Consider the following 24,132-nt stretch of genomic DNA (forward strand, 5'->3'; position numbering starts at 1 on the left):
ATAATTAAATTGATAAACCTAATCAGAAACAGAACCATCATTTCCTAGTATCACTTAAGGGAAACTGTGCACATGGACATGGAGTCCAGTATAAATCATTGTAGATAAGGTAAGTAAGAATCAACAATCTTACCTGAATGACATTCAAATGACACAACAAAAGTCACTATTCAAATCCTATTGCAGAGATGGTCAAATAAGAATTAAAAGTCAGTGTTATCCTCAACACAGACAGTAAAACAGCACAAAACCAACTCAGTGGCATTCCCTGCTGTTTAGTGGGATCAGCACAAAGCAGAGTTTCTAGCCATGCTCCCTTTCTTTTCTCTTTTTAAGGAAGATTTCCACGGGCTACAGCATTATCCATCACTCCCCTTCTCTTGCACTTGAGGCACACAATGAACTGCCATTAATTCTATGGATGACAATTCCAGTTCTGCTTTACTAATCCTTTAAATGAACCCCATTCCACATCTGGCACTTACCATCAGAGCCTTGGGAGTTCGTGGGATCCTTCTCTCCACCTCCCATTTTCTCAGAATCCATTAGAAGTTTGAAGCTCCAGCTAAAGGTTTTTTTAAAGTAATTAGATGAGGATTAAACTACCCCAAGTCTGAGACAGGCAGCAATCTGAGACATCTCCAGTCCAATTTTCCCTGAAAATGATCCATGTCTGTAGTGAAAGAGTCCACAGCTTTCAATCTGCAGAAGAAATTACTTCCCATTTTCATTAAGCCTCCAAAGGGTTTTGGGGATGGTGTGAAGCAAGGTTATTTCTATATAATCGAGGAGAATAACTTATTTCTTTTTCAGGCTTAGATTTGCAGTAATTCTTTCAGAGAAAATTCATTTATACTTTTAGACCACGTGGGTCGGTCATTCCCAGGAATGAGCCCAGCTCTGCAGGAAGGCTCAGGCAGACCTGGAAAGACCACAGAGCAGTTTTTTAGGGAGCAGCAGTTCAGGGAAAGCCCAGAGCAGTGAATAAAAACACCTTTGCCCAGGTGCCCCCCTTGTGCTGACACCCCAAATGCTGCCACCACACCTCAGCTGACCAAGGCAGGTCCTTCTGACTGCTCTCAACAGGTTTAATCTGTTCTCACCTCTCCCTGGAGACATCAGACTGAATAAAAAAAATAAAGGCTCAGTGAAGCAAAAAACAGTTCATTTTAGACATCTGAGTTTCTGACGAGCTCCTGGTATTTAAAGCTCTGCAAAGTTGTTTTCAGCTGCCAGAAATTTTAACTTCCACAACGCAAGACAAAGCAGGTTGAAACACAACTTGGGTTAAAAATAGCTGAGAAGAAAAACACACTGACTGCATGACATCAAGGCAAAGCATATCTTGAGTTTCTCAGGAGGGTGGGTCTGGACTAAACAACCTCAAAGATTCTGTGATTTGTAAGAAACATTAGAAACATTATCCAAAATGTGGAGAATTCAACAGTCAAACGATTCACATGAAGTTTCTCTAGAAGAACAAGAAACTCTCATTCACCCCATTCCCAGGTCTCAGACCCCAAGCTCCAGCCCTTCCCTCCCCTTCCACAGACAGGGAATAACCTGAAACCTTCTGGAAACCACCAAGAGCCCCTTAACAAACCCCTAAAAACTTCCAGGTGTCACTGCTTGCACCCTGTGAAAGAATAACCACATGTGCACCATGGCCAGGTTTTGATATGTATTTTTTATTTCCCTGCAGTTTTCACTTATCAAGAACAAGTAACAGGGAAAGTTGTCTGAACTAGTGCATAAACAAACATTCGGAAACACCACTACACGTATCTAATTTACAAGAACCGTATAAAAAAAGTCACTAAAACACTACACTACGAAGGTGTCCAACGCTTACAGTCAGACTTTTTCCAACCCGTTACTTGCCTTGTAGCCACAGGAAAACTCTCCAAAATTGAAAAGACAATCTTGCCACGACCCTCCCCCTCCCCTTTCCCTCCCCACCCCACCCACCACCTGGGATGGCTCGATATCTAGACATCCAATAATGAAATTATTGCAATGATATATAATGCAATACATACCTGGTAAAATATCCTTTAATGTGGGGTGTGTGGTACAGTTGGAAAGCCGGTTAAAATACGCAGAGTCTTCAGATAAAATGTCACCAAGGTGAAAATTTTGCTCAGATCTGCACAGTTTCACGTGTGCCAGATGCATAATTTTCCTACTCAGTTCTCTGTGTTTTTTTTTTTCTCTCTCTCTCTCCTGTGTAATTATTTTTTATAAACTGGTATTATAAATAGAAATATACATTCAAAATATATGGAAAAGTGAGTTACTACATTAAATTTGCATGTATCGATCCATCCCTTTCCCCTGCACAGTAATAGAAAATACTATTTTGCCTTGAACTTCATATTTGACAGTGAAATGCCACTAAAGTATTTACCAAAAAGTCCATCTAGTCAAATTGTGAAACAAAATGAACCAAGTGAAAACTTTACATTTCCTTTAGAAAAAAATTACAAGAATTTTGTTTCCTAGCTATGAATCTTTAACTTTTTTTTTTAGACACAAAGTTGCATTTATTTGTACAAGATACAAAATGTAAACATGGCAAAATAAATAGTTTAAACAAGTGATGCAGGATCCCATGTCATGCTCATGATCCCATTAAAGAATTATTTTTTTTTAATCCATTCAGTTGCAAATTCAAGTGCAAAAGCATGATGATGAATATCTACTATTCAAGTAACAGAAATAATATTGATGATACAAATAAACTATTTTACAAGGTAGTGATTTTCCCAAATTTTACAAAATTTACATTATATATCGACTTAATACACGATATAATTCGAGTCCATTTAGGTCTGTCTGAGTTCTCTGTGATCCACAGAGTGCTGTGTGTTTTGCATTCAGGTGGAATTAAAGGACCACACCAGGGGCACAGGTGGAGACACGGGGTGGAGGTTATGTCACTTCCATGGCTACTGTGGTCTCTGCTATGCCATTCAAGCCCAGGCGTTCTGGCTCGTGGTTCTCCCTGCAAGGGAACAGAATTCCAGGGTTACAGCCAGAAAAGGAGGATTTCCATCATTTCTTTCCTCTGCTCTGTGTTTCTCCCTGGAGCAGGGAGAAGCCTTGCACACATTGCAAACGTGATTTAAAAGGAAATACTGGCTTTCAACACAGCTGCTGTTACTCCACTGACGGTGCATTTAATTGTCAACTACCAGCCTAAATTATGGATAAGAGCACTAAACAGTACTAAAAAGGAAGGAACAAAGTCAAGATATACCAGGATAACTCAGCATCAGTTTTTCTGTCAGTGAACAAAGTGTTATAATTCCCCCTCGAGTGCAAGAAATCTTAAATTTTTTCTAATCATTTACTAATATCCATTTTTTCCTTTTTCAATTCATAAACAAATGTGGCTTTGTTTCTTTAAATAGCAGAGACTTCAAACAAAACCCAAGTATTGCCATTTTCAGACAACTCTACCAACTGCAAGCTCCTGCCACTGCTGTGAAACATCTTCTAAGTATCCTAAAAAAACAGTGCTGCTGTTCAATGAGAATAAACATCTTAATGGTTGGACCTGATGATCTTGAAGGTCTCTTCCAAGCTAAACAATTCTATGATTCTGTGATTTTATCTGTCTATGTAAGATGCAGTTTTCTGGTTTGTATGTTATATAAATACATAACACACATATCCATATATTTATGTAAAAATGGTATGTGCCAGCCTGTATCTTACAAAATGGGTTCCCAAAGTTATGGAGTTTGACAGAAAATCTACATGGAAGTGCTGCATGAGAAGGCACAAATTAAAATGGCTAAAACTGCCATTAAAATGGCCATTTCAGACACAGTAAAAGTTTACCAAAATTCCTGGTGCCTAAAACCAGTGCAAATTATTTGGGGGATTAATCTGCCAAATGAGCTCTTGTTGGTTTGGCCACGCTGGAGGTGCTGAGGGTGTTCTTGGGAGGTGCTGAGGGTGTTCTTGAAGCTGTGCTGGGAAGTCTCTTGGGGGGGGGAAACAATGTTCTCTAGTGCAGAGTTGGGCATGGAGAGAACATAATCTCAAGCTGCATCAGGGACATCAGGAGGAATTTCTCCATGGAAAGGGTGGTCAGGCATTGAAATTCAGGGAGGTCTGGAATGGACACCTGGAGGTGTCCATGGAAGGCCTGGCTATGGCACCCAGTGCTCTGGGCTGGGTGACAAGCTGGGCATCGGGCACAGGGGGGGACTCTGATCTTGGAGAGAAGACACAGCCTCAAGCTGCACCAGGGGAATTTCAGGACAGACAGCAGGAGGAATTTCTCCATGGAAAGGGTTGTCAGGCATTGAAATCCAGGGAGGTTTGGAGTCCCCATCCCTGAAGGACTGGCTGTGACACTCAGTGCTCTGGGCTGGGGGACAAGGTGGGCATCAGGCATAGGGTGGTCTCTGTGACCTTGGAGAGAGGACACAGCCTCAAGCCATGGCAGGGGAGGTTTAGGTTGGACATCAGGAGGAATTTCTCCATGGAAAGGGTTGTCAGGCACTGGAACCCAGGGAGGTTTGGAGTCCCCATCCCTGAAGGCCCAAGGAAGGACTGGCTGTGGCACTCAGTGCTCTGGGCTGGGGGACAAGGGGGGGCATCAAGCACAGGGTGCACTCCATGTGCTGGAAGAGAGGACACAGCCTCAAAGCTGCACCAGGGGAAGTTCAGGTGGACAGCAGGAGGAATTTCTTCATGGAAAGGGCTGTCAAGCACTGAAACTGTCCAGGGAGGTGGTGAAATCCCCATCCCTGGAGGTGTCCAAGGAACGACAGGACATGGCACGGGGTGGACTGGGAGGCCCTTTCCAACCTCAACAACTCCCCCAAAACCCATACAAATGAAGATTCCTCCCAGGGAAAAGGGGCCAGCACAGAAAGCTCTGCCTGCCCACGGAGTGCCCAGGCTGCGCCACCAACTGCACCTCAAAGCCAAACCTCCCTGGATTTCTGTCCTGGGCAAAGGGCTGCTGATCGACTCGGCGATTCCACGTGACTCAAGCAGCACAGACCCGCCCGTGTGCCCCCGCTCACCTTGCTATACTGCTGATGGCACTGCTGGGGGTCACCTTTGGCACTCTGTCCATGCTGGCAGCGACTGTGGCGAGTTTTAAGGCGGTGGGGGACGGCGCCGACGTCCGCGTGTTGATGTGCACGTTGACGGGGGACACGACGCTGACGTTGTTGAGGTGCACGGTGCTGGGCAGGCACGAATTGTTCATGGGCACAGCCTGGGGGCTGCTCGTGCACAGCGCTGGGATTAAGTGGTTTGTGGTGCTGTGGCCAACTGTCCTTACCAGCTGCACGGTGGAGATCCCTGGGCTGGATGATAAAGCCATGTTGGTGGAGTACAAGGTTCTGGAGGTTCCTGTGACGACAGAGATGTTGGTTATTAAACCAGGTGATGCTGTGAATATATCTGTCCCTGGGATAGTGCAAGAATCCTTATTTCACAGTCACTGGTGCCTAATCTTAGACCCCTCAAAGCACTGCCCTCTTGTAATCTCAGAGAATTACACACAGATGTCTCTCTCTCTCTCTCCCCCTTTCCTGGAGCTGCTCCAGTATATTGATTTTATTCAGTCGTGTTTTTTTCTCCCTCTATTCATTTCATATTATCATTAACCCAGCCTGGCAGAAGGTCTATAAAACTAATCACTTCATTAGCTGCTAAAACAACAAATTACTCTAAAAGCCTTTTCTTTGTGCTGGCAGCCCAGTGCCCAATCACATTTGCCTCTTGGCTACAGGGCCACGGCACCAGCACAACCAGGAGGGGTGGGAGGAAGGCACTGAATGCCAATGCCTGCACTTTTGCCTGAATTTGGGAAGAATCCTAAATGCAGTGAAACCCAAAGCTTCCAGTGAAGTCAAAAGAATTACCAGTAGCAGCTGGTCAGTATGTTTTTAGCTGAATATGTGAGATAATGACCAAATAACTTGGCCATTTACTTCTCAAAGTGCTTCATGTTTAAGCAACTGATTTATTTTTTCATTACACATTCACACTGGTTTTAAGGTGCTGTCACACTTTTGATGGTAACAGATTATTAAAAGATAAACCAAAGGAAAAATACACAATGTAAAAGAGCATGTGGTAGCTTTATATCCATATTAACAACAAGGCTCTCAGGATTGGTGGGATTCTTGGGGCAGTCCTGTGCAGGGCAAGGAGTTGGACTTGGATGATCTTTGTGGGTCCCTCCCAGCTCAGGATATTCTGTGATTCTGCCACACGTGTCACTGCCCAAGAGTATTTTAGAGAACGCTATTTAAAACTATCACAATTAATATATTTGATTTTTTTATTTATTAAATCAGAAATAAGATCAGCTGATAAGCAAGAACAGTTGGCATTCTTAGCTCATACTAGACAGGGGTTTTAAGCATCATCACCTGAAGGCTGGACAACACCATTGATATTGTTGTGGCTGGTGTTGGGTTCCTTGGTGCCCTCACTGCGGCCGGGGGCAGGAGCACTGACCACTGCAGAGGCAGCAAAGTGGGCACTGGCTGAATCCAGGGTTTTGGACATACAGTCAGAGGTGCTGGAGCCCTGGGAGGAAAAAAAAAGAGGGGAAAAAAGCGGTTTTCATAATTACCTAAGTACAAAATGATACAGTGTTAGGATTGCTCTAGTGCACAAGTATCCCCATGTAAATACAGACTTGTCCTACATGTAACCTACTGCACTGAAACACTGAATATTTCTGTGCCACAAGACTGATGGGGAGCTGAACATCAGTGTCCAAAGGAGTGTTGGGCAAGTCCTGCAAGAGTTAATTAGCTCAAAAAATTGGTTTTTTCTTCATGCACTGATTAGGCACTTGGAAGAAAAGACTGGTCGCACATTTTTAATATTAGTCTCTCCTGTCATGTGCTGTTCAGCCTGGAGGAGAGAAGGCTCCAGGGAGACCTGAGAGCCCCTTGCAGGGCCTAAAGGGGCTCCAGGAGAGCTGGAGAGGGACTGGGGACAAGGCATGGAGGGACAGCACACAGGGAATGGCTTCCCACTGCCAGAGGGCAGGGAGAGATGGGATATTGGGAAGGAATTCCTGGCTGGGAGGGTGGGGAGGCCCTGGCCCAGGTTGCCCAGAGAAGTTGTGGCTGCCCCTGGATCCCTGGAAGTGTCCAGGGCCAGGCTGGATGGGGCTTGGAGCAACCTGGGCTGGTGGAAGGTGTCCCTGCCCATGGCTGGGGGTTGAAAGAGATGATCTTAGAGGTCCCTTCCAACCCAAACCAGTCTGGGATTCCATGGAAGTCTTTGAGAAGTTTCCTTTAAGATGATGTCTATGCCTTAAGCTTCTCAAGTCTCCTTTCTCTCCTGTTTCCAGGCAGGAAACACTCTGCAACTGCAAACCTAAAGGATGTTTAGTATTTCTGGTAAATCCACTCTCATGGAGTGATTTGTACCACAGCAGTTTGTGCCCTGCTCATTCTGGAATCACAAATTATCCATCAGCCCAGTTTCTCTGAAACAACACTAAGGACTGGAAAGCCTCACCATTCTTACTGGAAAGAAGGTTAATTCTGCAATTGCAATTTATATTAACTTCAGAAATGACTTTGCACAGAAGCTTAGAGTGTTTTAAAGATCCAAAATTCATTCCTTTTGTTTAAATATTCTGGCATCATCTCCTTACACTTAAAAAATGTCATCTGCCAACACAGAATCCCTGATTAACTGAAGTAGAACACTGAGGGGAAGGGACAAACAGCACAAGCAATTAAGATATTAAATGCTCAAAGTAAAAGTAACAGACAACAGCTTTTGTATTTTTTTGGTAAGGAAGTAACAGAGAATTGAGCACACCTGAAAATCTTTCTTCCCTTGCAAGGTATTACAGAGGAAAAATGGGATTCTTTTAGAAGACAGAATATGCAAATATGCAAAGCTCTGTTTTTCCTCTCAGAGGTACCAATTTGGAGTACTCACTGAACATCTGCTCATAATAGAGCCTTACCATAATAGAACATTACCTCATCAGGTAATTTTATTAAAGGAGTCTCTTCAGAGCTGTTACACAAAGGGAGGTGAAACCAGTGAAAAGTAGTAAGACTGAAAAGCACACTGGTGTTTCTACACTTGGGGATGCAGGGAACACATGAAACTATGAAGTCTCAACTTCTAAAATGCAACCATGATATAAAACCTATAAAAAATACAACCTGGCTAAAAACATACAACATTCACTCTAAAATGCAATACCTTTATTTGGGGTGTTACATTTAGTTTGCACGAGAGGTGAACACAGAAAGCAAACAGGAATTAGCAGCATGTGAGGACATTTTGGGAGCAGTACCTGTGCTTTTGGATGTGCCTGCTGGGAGGAATGCTGGGACTGCTGTTTCTGCTGCAGCTGAGCCAGCTGTTGCCTCTGCATTTGCACCAACTGCTGTTGGTGTGTCTGGAACTGCTCCTCTGTGATACCCCCTGTTACTACAGGAAAGAAAGGGAAGCAGAGTTACAGGGCCCTGCACAAAGCAAATACATCCAAAAGGCAGCAGTGCAGCTATTTTGGACAACAAGTGCTCAAAGACAACATACATTGTGTCAGATGCTTCCAAAGATCTTCCTATATTCTTATGTAAAGGAGAGGTCAAGCTGTGGTTGTTTGTTTGTTTGTTGTGTTCCTGCAGTGAATCAATTTAGAACAAAAGAACTCGGGAGCTTTTGCTGCTTTTAAGCAGGTTTTTATCTTTGGTGGTTTTTTTCTCTCCAGTAGCTTTAGGCAAAAGCTTCGAGAGAATATTTTCCTGCCTGTCAGAAAACAAGCACGGCCGAAAAATTAGGGCTGAGGATGAAGCATCCTGGGCTGAGCTGGGCATAATAAACTCAGGGAGTTTATTCCTGTCCAAATTCCTCTCCTACAGTCCCTTACTGTCCCTTTCTCTGACACCAGAATGCACCTCCAGGAAACACAAGCCTGGCACTGGAGAACAGCAAAATTCTGAGATTTAAACAGTCTGTGCAGTTCTAGACCAGCCCTCACCTGAAAGGACAATTCATCTATCTAGCAATTCCTCTTTCCCACCTTTCCTCAAGGATCTGCTCCTGTTTCACCTGAAAAGGATTTTCTCTGCCAATGACTTTTTTAAATGGAGTAGGAGTTTAGGAGTGACATAAGTTAGTATCTGATAAAAGCAGGTTAATGCCACCCCAGTAAGTCTCATGCTCCCAACACATGAAGGGAATGAAGTTGGAAAAGCTGTTTTTAACATTCTCCCCCCAAGAATTGCACACTTGGTGAACTGAAAATACTGCCAAGTGTTTCATGTTAAAACCTGAGTTTTGTGCAGGTGATGCCAACCTAAGAACTGAGCTCTCTCAGGAGGAAGGAAAGAGAGAATTCACTTCTCAGAGATTCCCATGAATACATTTCAACAGTTTATCCTGAACCCTGTTTTTCCAAGACTGAAGTTGTCCTGCACTCAAACACCTGGATTCTGCAATATCCTCTTATCAAGAGGTTAACATTAAAATATAAAGTGATCCACGTTTCAAGGTCTGGCTCTACCATGTACTGCTTTTATTATTTGTAGTTGTCCTGAAAATCCATTTGGAAAAAGTACTAGAACCAGGACTGTGACTGCTTGGAAATTGGTACTGAAGCTTTTTCTCTACTGCCACATTATTAAACCAGCTCTCAACCATGTTACTGAGAGAGATTTAGAGTTACTCCTCTTGGACTGCAGGGATATTACAAATTCCAACCTATTCTAACCCCAAATTTATTTTGCATTTAGCTTTACTTTGTTCCTCTTGCAGGTTCTTACCTATGACTACAAGCATTTAACTCAAAGTTCAGTCAGCTCACCCTGCTAAGTTCCCTTACCACAATCTCCCAAAACATGTGGCATTACTACAGGCAACAGGGCCAAGAACAGCATTATGGAATATTACATATATATATATATATTTCTATTTTAAAGCTCTGAGGTAACGAATTCCAGATGATGCCTTTTGTTTTATTAAAAAAAAACCGTTTCAGAACAAGGTTATATTCCATGTTTATGATCTCCCTTCCTTCCCAGTTTGACAGAGGCCATGAAGTCATTAAACACTCTGCTCCAAGGTGCAGGGGAGGCGACTCCAGCCATGCAATAATCCCTTACTCTGCCTTTCCACGTTTGGATTTTGCTCCCTCCCCCAGGTATTTCCTCAGTGGTCACACTCAACTCAGCTGTTCCCCTTGTTAGAAACCAGCAGATGTTCATTAGCACATTTAATATCATTTGGCTTCTGCCAAATCAAACAACTGAAGGGTCCTAGAGAGAAAAAAAAAGCAAATTTTCCCCTGTCCCAAGGCAGCCTTGAAGGTCAGAGTGAAGTGCAAGGGCTCTGCTGAGCATCTATTTTACCACAGGATGAAAATATTGCAACACCACAGGGTAAAAAAAGGTACAGGCAAATTAAGTCTTCCTCCTTGACAGCTTTGGGTTGCATTTTTATGTCACTTCTCTCAGGATTTGAAGCCTTTAATCAAAGATCATCTCACAGGCTGCCCCGAAAGTGGCATTTTATTAATTACTTCTACGTGGTGTTTAATGCTGGGGGAAAAAAAAAATACCTCTAAAAGGTAAAAGTTTGTTCCATAAGCAAAATCCTTCAGCTGGGAATAGCTGTCCTCTGTATCCAGGGACACGGTTTTCCCACTTGCAGTTCTTATGACATGAGCAAGAGTTAATTAGCTCAAAAAATTGGTTTTTTCTTCATGCACTGATTAGGTACTTGGAAGAAAAGACTGGTCACACATTTTTAATATTAGTCTCTGTTTCTACAGTGCATTGGAGGAAATACCAGAGGAAGAATTGCTTAATTAATACGGGGAAAAATAAAATGCAGAGGTAATTTTAAATATTGTTGTGCAGCAAAAAGAAAGCAACTCTTAAGTCTTCTCTAAAATAAAAACATTAAAAAAAATAAAAGTAATCAGTTTTAGTGCTGCCACTGTTTCCTCTGGAGGCAGCTTTATGCTCACAGGTAAGTGTGCCATAAAATCAACTGATTTCAGCAAAGAGAATGACTTCAATAAATGCAGTGACAGTGCTGTGCTCATTTAATGCACAATCAGACTCTAAGCAGCCCTTTTCAAATTTATTCACTATTTACTAGTGAGAAAATCCAACACTGTGCCCCTTGCTGGTTCAGTCATTTGGGGAACAATTCTGTTGTCTGTTGTGTCTGATCCTGCACCAGAATTACAGGAGCTGGTTTGTAACTGAAAGCTGGGATGAAAAAGGTCTTCCACAGCCATAAATCTCCCTGCATAATGTACTTCAGCTGCTCAGGGACCTCTGTTCTCAACGGATTCCACAGATGATTTTTAAAATTATAACACAAGTTTATTACTATTCCTGCCCTAAGTGGCTCAGACTCATCAGATTTGGCTTTATGCATTTTTTTTTAGCTGTTTCTCTGCAGCCTCTCCCACCATTCCCATGTGTGTTTCTCCATCCTTTCCTTTAGTTCTCTTTCCCAAGCAGTGCCAATCCTGCAGCACACAAGTGCTGGCCCACATGAGTGTATCAGAGGTGTTGGTGCTACAGGGCAAATCACTGATATTTGATTTTGATCAATCTGGATATTGATATTCTTGTTGATGGGCATGACCTGGCTCAGGAAGGGCTGATGTTTTATTCTTCTTTATTATCCACAGATCCCTACAAAACACAGGGCTCCCCTTTCCCTGCAGATAACACTGCTCTCATTTTGGTTTTAATCATCATGTGCCACCTTCCCAGCTACAGGAATTCTCCCCCACTGCTGCAACCCTACAGCCAGTTATGGGATTTCACACATCTCTTTAACCTTTTTCCTTCACAGATCAGCTTCCATCCCAAAATGTTCTCCTCATTTTTAGGCAGACTCCACCCAGAGCAGAATTCAAGATGTTACATCCAGCTAATCCTTCAGTAGTTGACTGATATGTATTATATTATCACAAAAAAACCCTCAGAAAAAAAGTTAATCAGCTTAACCTGGATCTTTCTAAGCACCTTCCCATACCTTGGTGCCATCACACTTTATTCCTGCAAACAGGAATTATGCAGCATTGCTCATTCTTGTTACATAAGGAGCTACCAGCTAAACCCTTGTTGTTCCTTGCAGTCCATGTTTCACAACCTTAACTCTTTTATTTTCTGCACTTGCTTTAACCAGACATCTCTTGGTGCTTTATAATCCCATCACACACAGCTGCCTCCTTCTTGCTACAGGTGGAATTCTCCAGCCCTTCGTGTCCTTTCAAAAGGAATAATTATATAAAATAAAGCCATGGCACATTATATGTGTTCTTTTCATGCAGCAGAAATATTCCTGTGCAAATCTTTTCACGGGAGAGAACAACATGAAGGTTACAAGGACTAACCTGAAAAGACATAAAAGTATCAGGCTGGAATAAATATTCTCTGCTTAGGTTTCAATTTGCACACAGGAATTCTAGAGGTGTGTTATTGATGATTAAAAACCCATTCCTGCAACTGAGTGTGACAGAGATGGACCATTCCACAACCACAGGGAGTTAATTATGGAATTCAGAGTCAGCCTATTATATTGTTTAATTATCCTGGTTTACAACACCTAATTCTGTATATGATCAGAGCAGGGAAATACTCAGGTGCTTGTTGATGCTTGGTAGGAGATCTCTTTTGGCTTATCTCCAACTGTTCAGCTTTTTAAAGAATCATCTGATTACGATTCTTTTATGATTATAAAGAAGTGACAATGTTAAAACTTGAGCAATTACAACCTTAGCATATAGAGCAAGTGATGCAAAGGCTATTTAATTTAAGTTTAAAACAATTTTTTCCTTTGGAAGCTTTTATTCCAGCTTCCGTGCTGCCATACCCAGATCACCAACAAGGGGTCTACAAGTATTTGCAAATATTTTGTATGTTTTATATTCTTGTGAAGACACAACAAGAAACTTTTTTATCATTTTATTTTAATGTGGGAATGTCTGTCTTGCTCTTCTGGAGCTGCCAGGTCATAAAGTCTGCATTGGCTGGGAGAGCTGGACATAATATTTAAGGGAAAAGACAATTTCCCAAATTTAATCAGTGGCTGATGATTAGCTGAAAATCAGAGAAGGTGCATCACTGGACGCTTCCAGTGCCAACATTTTTGCTGTTTTCAGACCAAGGGCTTTTCTTTAGCACTCAAAGAAAATTCTTCTATCTTTAAACACAGACCAATTAGAGTCATGAAGACTCAATTACACCTCAGCACTTCTTGATACAAGCAGAATCCCTCTGAATAATGTGTTTGAATCCAGCACTTCACCAAATTCTACTGGAACTGATGAAATAAGAGCAGGAGGAAGAGGGAAATTTCTGTATATTCCAAGAAATACAAAATAATTATTATTTTAATCTGTGGTTTAGATGCACACCGGTGCTCACGTTATCAGTCCAGTCACACGTAAAACCACCAAAACTCAGTATTTTAAGCTCCAGAAGAATTCAAATCCTTGCCTACCTGATATGCCATTCTTGCTGGTGTTCAGTAAAGCTACAGATGCTGCAGAGACTCTTTTGTTATTCACAGTCTGCCCTGGTTTCCTTGAGGTACATTCTTCGCTATCGCTGTCCTGGAGATTGAGTAGCCTGGGCTGGAAACACTGCAGTCGACATGATCTGATATTGCTTAGGATTTCAGGAAGGGACAGTCTGTTTTCACAAGGTTTATTGGAAGCATTGGTCCGTGAGAAATTAGAAGAAAAGTCTAAAGTCTGGGAAGAGCTTGAAAAACTGTTCAGCATTTCCGGGTCAATCTGCCTCAAGACAGGATCGTGTTCTGTGGATATTCGGTCCATGATAACCCTGAGGGAAGAGGATGAGGAAAACCATCAGTTTGATTGTCTCTTTTTAATACTCTGGAGGGGCATGAAGAGTTAAAAGTAACACAGCTGTACCTTCCACCCCTGCCAATCCGCCTCCTTGCAAATCCTATGCATCTCCTTGGAATTGTCAGGGTTGTAAGGCAATGCCTGAACCTCAGTTTATCCAATTCTGCCAATTCGGGGTTTTCAGACGAAGAATTAGTTTGGTCCAAACGAGGCTGCAAAGAAAAAACCAGAAAAGGCAATTTTACATTCACTCAGAGAGCGTGGTTTGGTTGAAGATGCCCACAGAACTATCACTTCCTTGATTAATATGCTCAGATCATAAGATGATTTGTTTTTAAAATCATGAATTAATTAAGCCTTCACCGGCCATAAAATTAGACACCACAGTCAAAATACAGAAGGAGCCTGAATTAATTCATTCTGCCAAGCAGCACATAAACCCATCCCAGCAGCTCCAGTGTGACACTGGCTCCTCTGGGAATTCAGCACAGGATGTAAAACACAGGGAGGGTGGGGAGGCCCTGGCACAGGTTGCCCAGAGAAGCTGTGGCTGCCCCTGGATCCCTAGAAGTGTCCAAGGCCAGGCTGGATGGGGCTTGGAGCAACCTGGGCCAGTGGAAGGTGTCCCTGCCCATGGCAGGGGGTGGAACAAGATGAGTTTTAATGTCCCTTCCATTCTGGGATTCTCTGATTCCATCTTTACAAGCAGAAATGCTCTGTGCTGTCTCAAATGACAGGTTAATAACACTCATTATCAATTTCTGTGATCAGCTTAAATGCAGGGCTGTAGAGTCAATCAATTTATGTTGAGTGAATCCAAACTCAAATGGCTTTGGTAGTTTAAAAGGACAAACTAACTAAAAAAACTAACATTTAGGCTGATAAATAACCTGCTTCTAACAGCAACGGAAAACTAACAGAAAAGAATGAAAATACAAGTTTTCAGTCAACTCCTTTTGCTAAAGGAGTTAAGACTAAGGGAAAAGAGAAAGCAGGATAAATTCTAAGAGGGAAGCTCCAGCTGACCCTCTGGAAGCAGAAATAAAGATGTTCTTGCAATTGTAACCTCCTGGTTTTCAACACATTTACAGTTTGCATTGATTTCAAAACAAAATTTTGACTTAAATATGGCAAATATCTGCAACAGATGAAACCCCCTCTGCTACACTGGCAGACTCAATGCCCTGGCAGGATCCCTCAGCAGGTCTCAGAACTGGGACAACTGGGATTTAACTCTAACAAGCTCTATGAGCTGGGAGGAAAGGATGTGCTAAGGGAAGTGAGGAGACAAAAAAAGATCTTCTCCCTTGTTAGCAGTGGCTGAATTGGTCTGCAGGAAACATGTTATATCACCTTCAGGTAACCACAGAGTGATAGTATAATGAGAGTCATTCTCAAAGACTGAAAACTGTCTCTGGATTCATCAAAGTTTCGGTGGTGAGAATGGGAACAGAAGACCTTTGACAGCACTGTGCCAGCCTAAATTTAAGAAAAACCCCATCACCAGAACCAAAGCACCACCCTAAATCCAACAGCACAGCCTTACAGCATAATACTGGCATCCTGCTCTCCTCCTGAAAGCACAGGGGCCGTCGGGGTCGTTCTCTTCTTCTGCTTCTGACACCGGCGAGGGTACCTGGACCAGAGACAATGTCATTCTCCCCACTGCCACATCCACAAAATTTTATTTATTTTATACAAGCTTGTATCTATGTAACACAAACTGCCACATTTGTATTTTAAGAGCAGCTTCTCAAAGCATAACTTGGAAGAAAAACTCATAGTTTACACGGGGATCTTTTAAATACAGCCAGAGTGGCCAAATTACAGGTAACTAAAACCTCTGCTGTGAGCACACTGAGATTTTGCAGCAGGGTGTTTGTTACCTGTGGGAACTCATCTTCATCTGAGCTGTGGAAGTCGTACTGTTTGATGTCACTCTTGCTGAGCACAGGCAGGGGCTCAGCTGAGGGCTGAGGAGTCACCACACACTCCAGCTTGGGCTTCTTCAGGTACTTCTTCTTCTGACGGACAACATCGGACACCTCCTCCTTCAGGGAGGAGTGATGAGGATGCTGGAGGGAGGGGGGGAAACAAAGTGTGTAAAATAAATTAGGCATGAGAAGAGGAAAGGTTAATTACCAAGACATGGCTGTTTATCTCCCAAAGCAGACATCTGAGACACATCCTGCAAAATTTATTCAAAACAGGAAAAAACAGAATTAAATCTCTGATTGTTTATTAATAAGTAGCTGTAAAGACAAACTGAAAGCTCTCAAGCCATAAGATAATCTAAGAGGCTCCTTGCTTTGCAGTACACTCAGTATATTGTAATTGGAATTCCTATTCCAATTATTTTCTGAAATCTCATTTTTCTACAGCACTTTCCCTTTTTTGAACTGCTCAGATAAGTTCAAAAGAAACCCTCTAATTTGCTTCATGTTTATACTTTTGTACAGATGTGATGGTATTTGGTTTGGCTTTTTAAGATGTTTCTAACACAAACTCTCTGTGGTGAGCAACTCCATTGATATTAAACTGTTCACTTGAACACAAATGTCATTAAACTTCAAAGCTTTCCTTTAAAAAAGATTATTTCACTTGGAAAACTCTCACTTTGAAGGAGAAGCCAGTGCAGTTTAAGTTTACCCCAAATTACCACTTATCAATAACTGACTGAAAATAACTCCAGTAAAGCAGCTCAGCTTGAGGGTCAGAGGAGAAAGAGAAGGAATGGCAGAATTCCTGGAGAACCAGCTGGAATTCGCATGGAATTCCAGCACCACTAGGTGTCGCGGGTGCTAAATACAAACTTCCACAGGCCTTCAACTCTCAGCCTACACCTCCAAGCACCTTGGAACTGCCAATATTTCAGGTTACTGCCCCAAAAACACATGTGAACTCCAACCTGGGCATATCCAGAGGAATGATGAACTCAATAATGAGAGATTCCCAGCAGGAAATAACCTTACCTTGACTTTACATTCTTGAACTTTGTGATGGTTTCCGTTGTGGAGAGACGATGGAGTTGTGCCCATCTCTTTTTCAGGTCTGTTGAGCTTCACTTCATTGAGGATTTCACCTCCATAATCACCCAAGTGGTACCTCAAAAAACAGGATTAAAACTATAATATGGCATCTCCACTGGGAAATGTTTGAAAGGCCAATAGTCTGCATAAAACCCTTTTATTTCACCCTCTGAAGTTATATGTAAGTACATATTTAAGTGGTATACAAGTCTTCAGCCACATGTGCAGAAGACACACCCCCACACAGAAATAAATTACAAGAGATGCTTTCAAACCCATTTAATGAAATTTAAAGCCTTGGTGTTACATAAATAACCTCTTACAGGTATAATCTGCAATTTTACCTTTTCTCAACAACCTCTAACGTTAAATGCAACAGCTCCCGTTTTGTCTTCTCTCTCCTCTTAATCATCTCCAGAATGGTTATGGCTCTGCTGAACTCCCTCCTCAACTTCAGCATCTTCTCATAAGAAGCTTCATCGTTCTTTCGGTTCTGTCCAGAGATCAGACACATTTTAAGTCAAGCCCAAAACCCACGAGGCTTAAACTGCACAAATAAAGTTACATAAATGCTGCTGCAAGCAAGGCTCAGCACACCCCAAAGCAGCTTTTCCTAAAGCAGATCCAACCTGCAAACAAAACCCCAACTTCTCAGCCCTTTCCCCCCCTGCTTTGTCTGCTCAGATTCCACAGTGGAAGTTTGGTAGAACAAGGAATTCACGGCTTGGCTCCCAAAACACTTTTCCCGCCTTGATTCCATGCAGAGTTGATGCAAAGTGCTGAGTAATTTCAGATTTCCTCGTTCAAATCACTTCATGCTACAAAAAAAATGAAACCTGAACTATTCACTCCATGGCAAGTGGAAGGTTGTTTCCCCTGTTTTTCCCCCGGAAAGGGAAGTTTGTAACCCAGCAAGTCCCACAACCGCTACAGACACTGCTCTGAGTTTCAGCTCTCCAGCAAATGGACATAAACTGGATCCAAATGACAGGGATCCAAATGATTCCCTATCCCTGCAGGATTCCAAGTGACAAATCCTAACTGAGTCACCTTTCTGGTCTGCATCTTCTCAGTCCTCCTCCTGAAGGCCACGTAGGGGTCGTTGTTGGTGGAGCCGTCCCTCTTCTCCTGCTTGATCTGGGGGATGAGGGAAGGCCCCCGGCAGTTCTTCCTCTTCCTCACCCAGTAGTCATAGACAGCCTTGATCAGGTAGTCGTCCTCATTTAGCAGCAGTTTGGCCTCCTGAAGTGTCACAAGCTACAGGAGAACATGGGAAAGGTGCAATTGGGATGGGGGTGCAGGGAAAGCCACCACACACTCACAGCTCTTGGACATTTTCTGAGTAAACTTCACTATTTTCTAGCACAAGAGTAAAAAATACTCATGTACACTGAATTACTTAAGCCACCAGCTGTTCTTCCTAAGTTACAGAGTTCCTAAATTTTCTGAGCCAGCATCATCACATCCTCCCTACAATGCTGCAGAACTTCATCCATCTTTCATGAAATCTGAAAACTACAAGCACAGGATATAAATAACTTACTACAGCTTGCAGATCATGATTTAGGAACTACTTTAATCTGACTAGTTTTTTCTTCAAAAAGAAAAGTTTCTTGGTTAGCCATTATTAATGTTTAATGCAGTTTAATGTTGGTTCCCCTACAAGATAATTTACTGTAGAGAAAATATCCTCTGAAGTGAACTTATTTCTTAATTTTTTTCCCCCCAAAATGTTTACTTGATGATGGAAAAGGATAATGACCATCCCTGTTTACTACAGCACAAAGTTGGTTCAGTTCTTGGGCAAGTTATTTCAGTAGGAGGCAGCTGTACACAGATAATTTAAAGATAACTTTTATTTTTATGTTCAGCTTTTTATATGGAAATTAGACTCAAAATAAATGCAAACCCCATCACTGACTAACTAGCACATTAGTTTAACGTGCTCATATCATTAAACCCAGTCATTAAATAAAAAGAATAGTTGTTCTAGTATGACTTCCCCAGAATTTGAAAACTATCAACTGAACAACTTAAATTTGCACTTTTGCAACATGTCAAACTTAAATCTTAGAATAACCAGAAAAAAAATAAATTTCAGAAAAATAAAGATATCTTAAGTCCAACCACTGCTCTTATGTGTTAATTCCTGCCAGAGTAGAATAAAACCTTGGCAATCTACAGGAGGATTAGAAAAACACTGAACTGTTTTTAAAGGAGAAAAATATTACTTAAAAATAATTTCAGTTTTGTTTGTCCTTTGTTCCCTTTTTTCCATTAACATATTTCTTAAAAAAAAAAAAAAATCAACTTTTTCCCAGGCTCCAATAACCTGCAAGAGCTGCTTTTATCTACAGAGAAAATTCTATATTCTTGTAATATTTTAATTTTGAAAAGCATCTTTCAGTTCTTAAATATCACTTTATTATTCCAGCAATGCAAGGTGAAAGCAGCATAAGGAGGATGAGTATTAAATCTTGAGAAGTGATAACCAGAGTGGCTTGAACTGAAAGCCAAAACAGGGGTGTTTATATCAAAGCCCTAAGAGATCCAAGTGCATGTTCAACAAGCATCATCTAATCTATCCCCTAATTTTTTCCTTCACATCCCATTTTTTCAGCATAGTAAGAAATCTCTACCTTATTAAAGGTAAAGATTTACCTTGTTAAAATTGCTCCAAGGTGTAAGAAAATGACAGTTTGGCCTCTTGACACAACAGCACTGAACTAAATCAGGTTGAGGAACCTGAGGCAGAGCTGGGGAAAAATAACTGCACCTGTTTCAAACCTGCCTTTCAGAAACTGTTTCCTCAGCTGTAGATTTTGAGTAATATTTTGGGGTTTAAGAGAGATACTGCTCTCCTGGAACCCCTCGGGATCTGACTCAGACACTGGTGCCCTTCTGGGCAGCAGGAACTGCACAAGGGCCCAACCTGAACAAGTGGTTGGTTTGCTCTCTGTGCTTTTGGAGTTTCTAAATCTTCCAAAATCACCTGCAGCCAATGTCCACAGAAACAAGTGAAACAAAGAATTCAGATCTCATGTTTTTATAGCCACATTTATTCACCCCCTGATCACCACGAGCTTCTTCCACACCAACACGGGTCAAACAAGTTGTGAGTTGTCCTCTCTAACACCCTGTGGTCAGGAATTAAAATTTAAAATCAACTCTCCCCAGCCAGCCCCCAAAAGCTCCCTCCCCACCTTGTTTTTCTAAATTACTAATACTGACAGTGTGACAATAAGGCAGCAGTGGGATTTCTGTGCACGTGCAGACTCCCACACAAAACAGAACACCCACCCAGAACCCTCCCACCAGAATAACCAACAAAACTCAGGGATTTCTTCCCACAATACCTGACTGGAACTGGCCTTTTCGAGTCTGTCAACCATTATTTCGAACTGCAGTGGCTTGATTTCCATCTTCCTGTTCAGCCTGTTCAGTAGGGTTTCATCCTCGGAGTCCATATCGTAATCTGGCTGCTCATTGTCCAGATTAAAGGCTGAAATCAAAATATACACAGGGCAAGAATTGAAATGTTTGGGAAATGACACGCTCTGGAGACACAGAAATGTGCATCAAAACTGACTGGTGAAATTCCAGACTTGCACATCTCTGCCAGAACACTCTTTTCTTTAGGCTAAAAAGTTTCCCCATGTAACAAAGAGCACTCAGAAGTTGTGTCTGACTTCCAATATGAAGGGAATTTAAGGAGTTTCATTTTAAATGGCTTGAAGGGGTGACAGGAAAAACCTTTAGTTTGAAAAATTACCAGAGGGAGAGAAACTTTTAATATATCTTTGCAAAACAAAGGCAAAGATGCTTCTTAATGCTGTTATAATACAACTCCTTTAGAATAAGATTATTAATGATACAGATAATTTTCAATCAAATTCCAGACTTGGTAAAAGCACTTACACTGAAGTTCCAATCTCATTTCAGCTGCCCATTTTTAAGTTGTTCAACAAACCCAGAGCCTCAAAATATTTAACAGGCTAAAGTCAGCTCTAGATGTAGGGCCTGACTATTCCTTCACTCTCCAAATATTGTTCCCAACTTCTCAGCAAAACTCATCTCTTTATTACAAACTGTACTAATGATTTTCCATGCTGGACAACATTTAACATTCCTGGTCCTACTAGAAGCAGAAGGAAGTTACCATTCACATAACACAGCAGAAATGAAATTTTACAATAAATACAAACCAAGTGCATACAATAGTTAAGAATTCTTAATAGGAAACATTAACTCCACCTAATAAAACCTTGAGGAGGTGACACACCAAATACAATCCTCCCAATAATTCAATCAGCATGTTACAGTATTGACAACACGGAATGTTTGATGAAATATATTCTATTCTTATTAGACAAACAGCACTATCTTATCTTTATGCTTTGAACTCGTGGCTGTACCAAAGTGCTGACTTCACAAAACCTCTGCTACTGAGCTGAACCTTAAAACAAAAACCTGGAAGACCAGGAGCAAAAGAAAACTGCTAAAAAACATCTTTAAAGCAAATGACAGCATTTTCTCTCCCAGAGTTAGGTGATAAGCAGCATATTCTTCCCACATCTCAGCCCAGCCCAAGATCACCCTCTCTGTAACACAGTGCAATAAATGAGCTAAACCAGTATTTATCTGTCTGGTTGTGCATGAAAACTCAGCCAGATGCAGCTAAAAAGCAGCTCCTCACCATCTTCAGCTCAACGTGGCACCTCAGAGGAGACACTGCCCAACTGGTACCAACTCTGACATCACTTGGTCAGACTGTTCTCCTCTTTAACACACACTGTAAGAGTTTATCTGAGAATAATTTAATAATAACTGTATTATTAGCTGTAACTATGAATTAAGTAGAATTATTAATATTATTAATTCAATAACACGAGTTGCATGGCAAGTTTATTTAAGACACGGTCACTGGGCACGTGACCCACAGCTCTCCAACAATTAACTGGATATTAGACTTAAACTGCAGCTCAGAACATCAGATCCCGCCTCTCCAGTGGCAAGAATCAAAAACTTGGGAGAGAAAACTGACCCAGATTTTTTTTTTAATTGTTAGTTCTGTAAAACAGCACTAAAAACATCAGCAGGCAGGATTATGCACTTGAGAGAAGAGGGATTGTTATGGTACCTGGGTGACTGCCACACCACCCTGCTCAGGGAGCTCAACAGCCAAATAGCACTGAGGTGCCTGCCAAAAATCAGTGCTGGGCTCAACAAAACCAGTTTTTATGGAGCATCTTCAGCTCCTGGGAGCTTTGCTCCAGCCTCTGCTGTGGGGTCCTTTTTAAATGTGGACTGAGGACACGATTCCACCTGTTACTGGAGTTGCAAAGCTCCTCAGAGCCCTCCCAGGCAAGTCCAGTCTTGGCAGCTCACACTTCTCCTGGGGAATGATGGCTGGTACCAACTTCCACTCTCTTACAGCTTGTAATTCCACGACCTCTTAGAACACAAACTGCCATTTTCACCAGGAAGAAAACTGCAGCAGCTTCTGCTGCCCCAGAGCCTACAAAACTCCTACAGCCCTGGTGTGCACTGGGAAATCACATCCAAATAACTCCGAGGGAAGCAGCCGGAATTCTATAGACTTGATATTCCCATTATTTTAGGAGAGCTCTCCTAAAACACAGCAGGTACCTCTACTCCAAAACCCAGGTGTTTTATTCTCAGAGATTATGTCAGAAAGCACACAAACCCACTAAAGTCCAGAAAAGGCACTGCTTGTTTGCCCTCAGACAGATATTAGTCCTACACCAGAAAGATGTCAACCCATTACTTGTCAGTAGATAACTCAATAATCCCCTGTGTACAAAAAGTTTCAAATGAATTTTTCTAAGCCAGAGGACCAGTGAGCAGGAGGATCCCTGTGGCAGAGAGGATGTGATGCTGCTCACCCATAAACTGTGAGCAGTGCCAGTAAACTTGCCCTCATTCCCACAACGGGAAAAGAAAAGTCACTGAAAGGTCTGGAACCATCCACTTTCCTGAACAAAATCAGACCAGGCTCAGGTGAGAGGCAACCAGGAGACACTAAGACCAGCTAAAAGAATAAGAAAAGCCCAACTATTCCATCAACAAGCACCTTAAAAGACCAACCACCCCCAGGAACACATCATGAGTCTGAGTGGTGGGAAGGTGAGATCTCCATCTCCAAGAGGGAAGGCAGGTTCCTGCACTGCCAGCACCTCCAGGGACACCACGTGCACCTCAGCTGGAAGCAGGAAGGTCCCTCCCTCTCTCTGCTCAGTATTTTGACAAATAATCAAGAGGACAAGATAAAAGGTATCCAGGATCACCACACATCAAATAAATCCAGTCTCATTTCCTGAAACAAACCCCTCTCCTTACTGTGAGAACAGCAGTAGCCCTTGTCACATCCCCCACTTTTCCAGCCTTGCAGCAATGCTCTCCTGCTGTCAGCAGTGTTCTCTTGCTGTTTGTCATGACCTGAAGTTATCAGTGTGATTCCCTTTCAAAGAGAGGGGGTTGCAGGTTCCTGGCACTGAAGGGATGGAAGCAGTACCTGATCCCACCTGTTCCCGTGCAGACAGGATGGAAACAAAGTCTCAGCAGCCTCTGGAGGTGTAAGACCCTCAGGAAATGCATGGCTACCACTCCTCCTCTGGAGTTAATCAACCCCAAGCAGGCTTGTCACAGCTCTGGACACCCATGGAAGTGTCCTCCTTCCCTGGAGTTCATCTACCACTGCTCCTCAAAACACACTTCCAGTGACATCCTTAATCATGTTTTCTTCTTTCCTCAAGCACTGAGTGACCTGTAACTCTTCCAGTAAAAGCCATTTTTCACCCTGGAGCTGTGGCTGCTCACTGGCTTCAAAAGCCATCACAAGACTCGGGTGGTTTATGGGATCATCCATCACCCCCTTGTTCCTGCCTGTGCCATGGGAAGAGCTGGAGCTGCAAGACCTGGGGAAGGACCAGCCCCTGTTCCAGGTGAGCTGCTCCTGGCAGTCCCACAGCCAGTTTAAAGACAACCCCTGCTAACTCCTGGCAGATTCCCGTGCCTGACTGATGAATCCAGCCTTCCTCCTCCAGAACATCTGCATTTCTCCACACTCCACGTTTCCACAAGGCACGGAGTTTCCTCTAGGAATGCCTAGAGCTTCTTCCAGGGACAGAGTTCCCTCCAGGAATGCCCAGGATATGCTGGTTTGCCGGCTGTAGTTGCAAACCCAACCTCCCAGTTCCCACCCTCTGCCCCTCCAGCCAC

At 42.5% G+C, this 24,132-nt stretch overlaps 1 protein-coding gene across 1 annotated transcript in view; it reads right to left on the reverse strand.

Moving 5' to 3' along the window:
- Positions 1–1,668: 1,668 nt before the first annotated feature.
- Positions 1,669–24,132, reverse strand: part of EPC2 (enhancer of polycomb homolog 2) — a 39,374-nt gene continuing 16,910 nt past the window's right edge. Inside the window, exons 3-14 of the mRNA XM_027695927.1 lie at positions 20,247–20,392; positions 17,941–18,147; positions 17,235–17,383; positions 16,834–16,966; positions 15,748–15,936; positions 15,408–15,497; positions 13,928–14,073; positions 13,492–13,835; positions 8,315–8,451; positions 6,408–6,567; positions 5,046–5,379; positions 1,669–3,004 (exon numbers count right to left, since the gene is read on the reverse strand). Of these exons, the coding sequence (XP_027551728.1) occupies positions 2,932–3,004; positions 5,046–5,379; positions 6,408–6,567; positions 8,315–8,451; positions 13,492–13,835; positions 13,928–14,073; positions 15,408–15,497; positions 15,748–15,936; positions 16,834–16,966; positions 17,235–17,383; positions 17,941–18,147; positions 20,247–20,392 (2,108 nt within the window). The 3' untranslated portion in view covers positions 1,669–2,931. The remainder of the gene's footprint in view (positions 3,005–5,045; positions 5,380–6,407; positions 6,568–8,314; positions 8,452–13,491; positions 13,836–13,927; positions 14,074–15,407; positions 15,498–15,747; positions 15,937–16,833; positions 16,967–17,234; positions 17,384–17,940; positions 18,148–20,246; positions 20,393–24,132) is intronic.

Source organism: Neopelma chrysocephalum, unplaced genomic scaffold (assembly GCF_003984885.1).
Source record: "Neopelma chrysocephalum unplaced genomic scaffold, ASM398488v2 Primary Assembly neopelma1_103b, whole genome shotgun sequence".
Classification (NCBI taxonomy): Eukaryota; Metazoa; Chordata; class Aves; order Passeriformes; family Pipridae; genus Neopelma; species Neopelma chrysocephalum.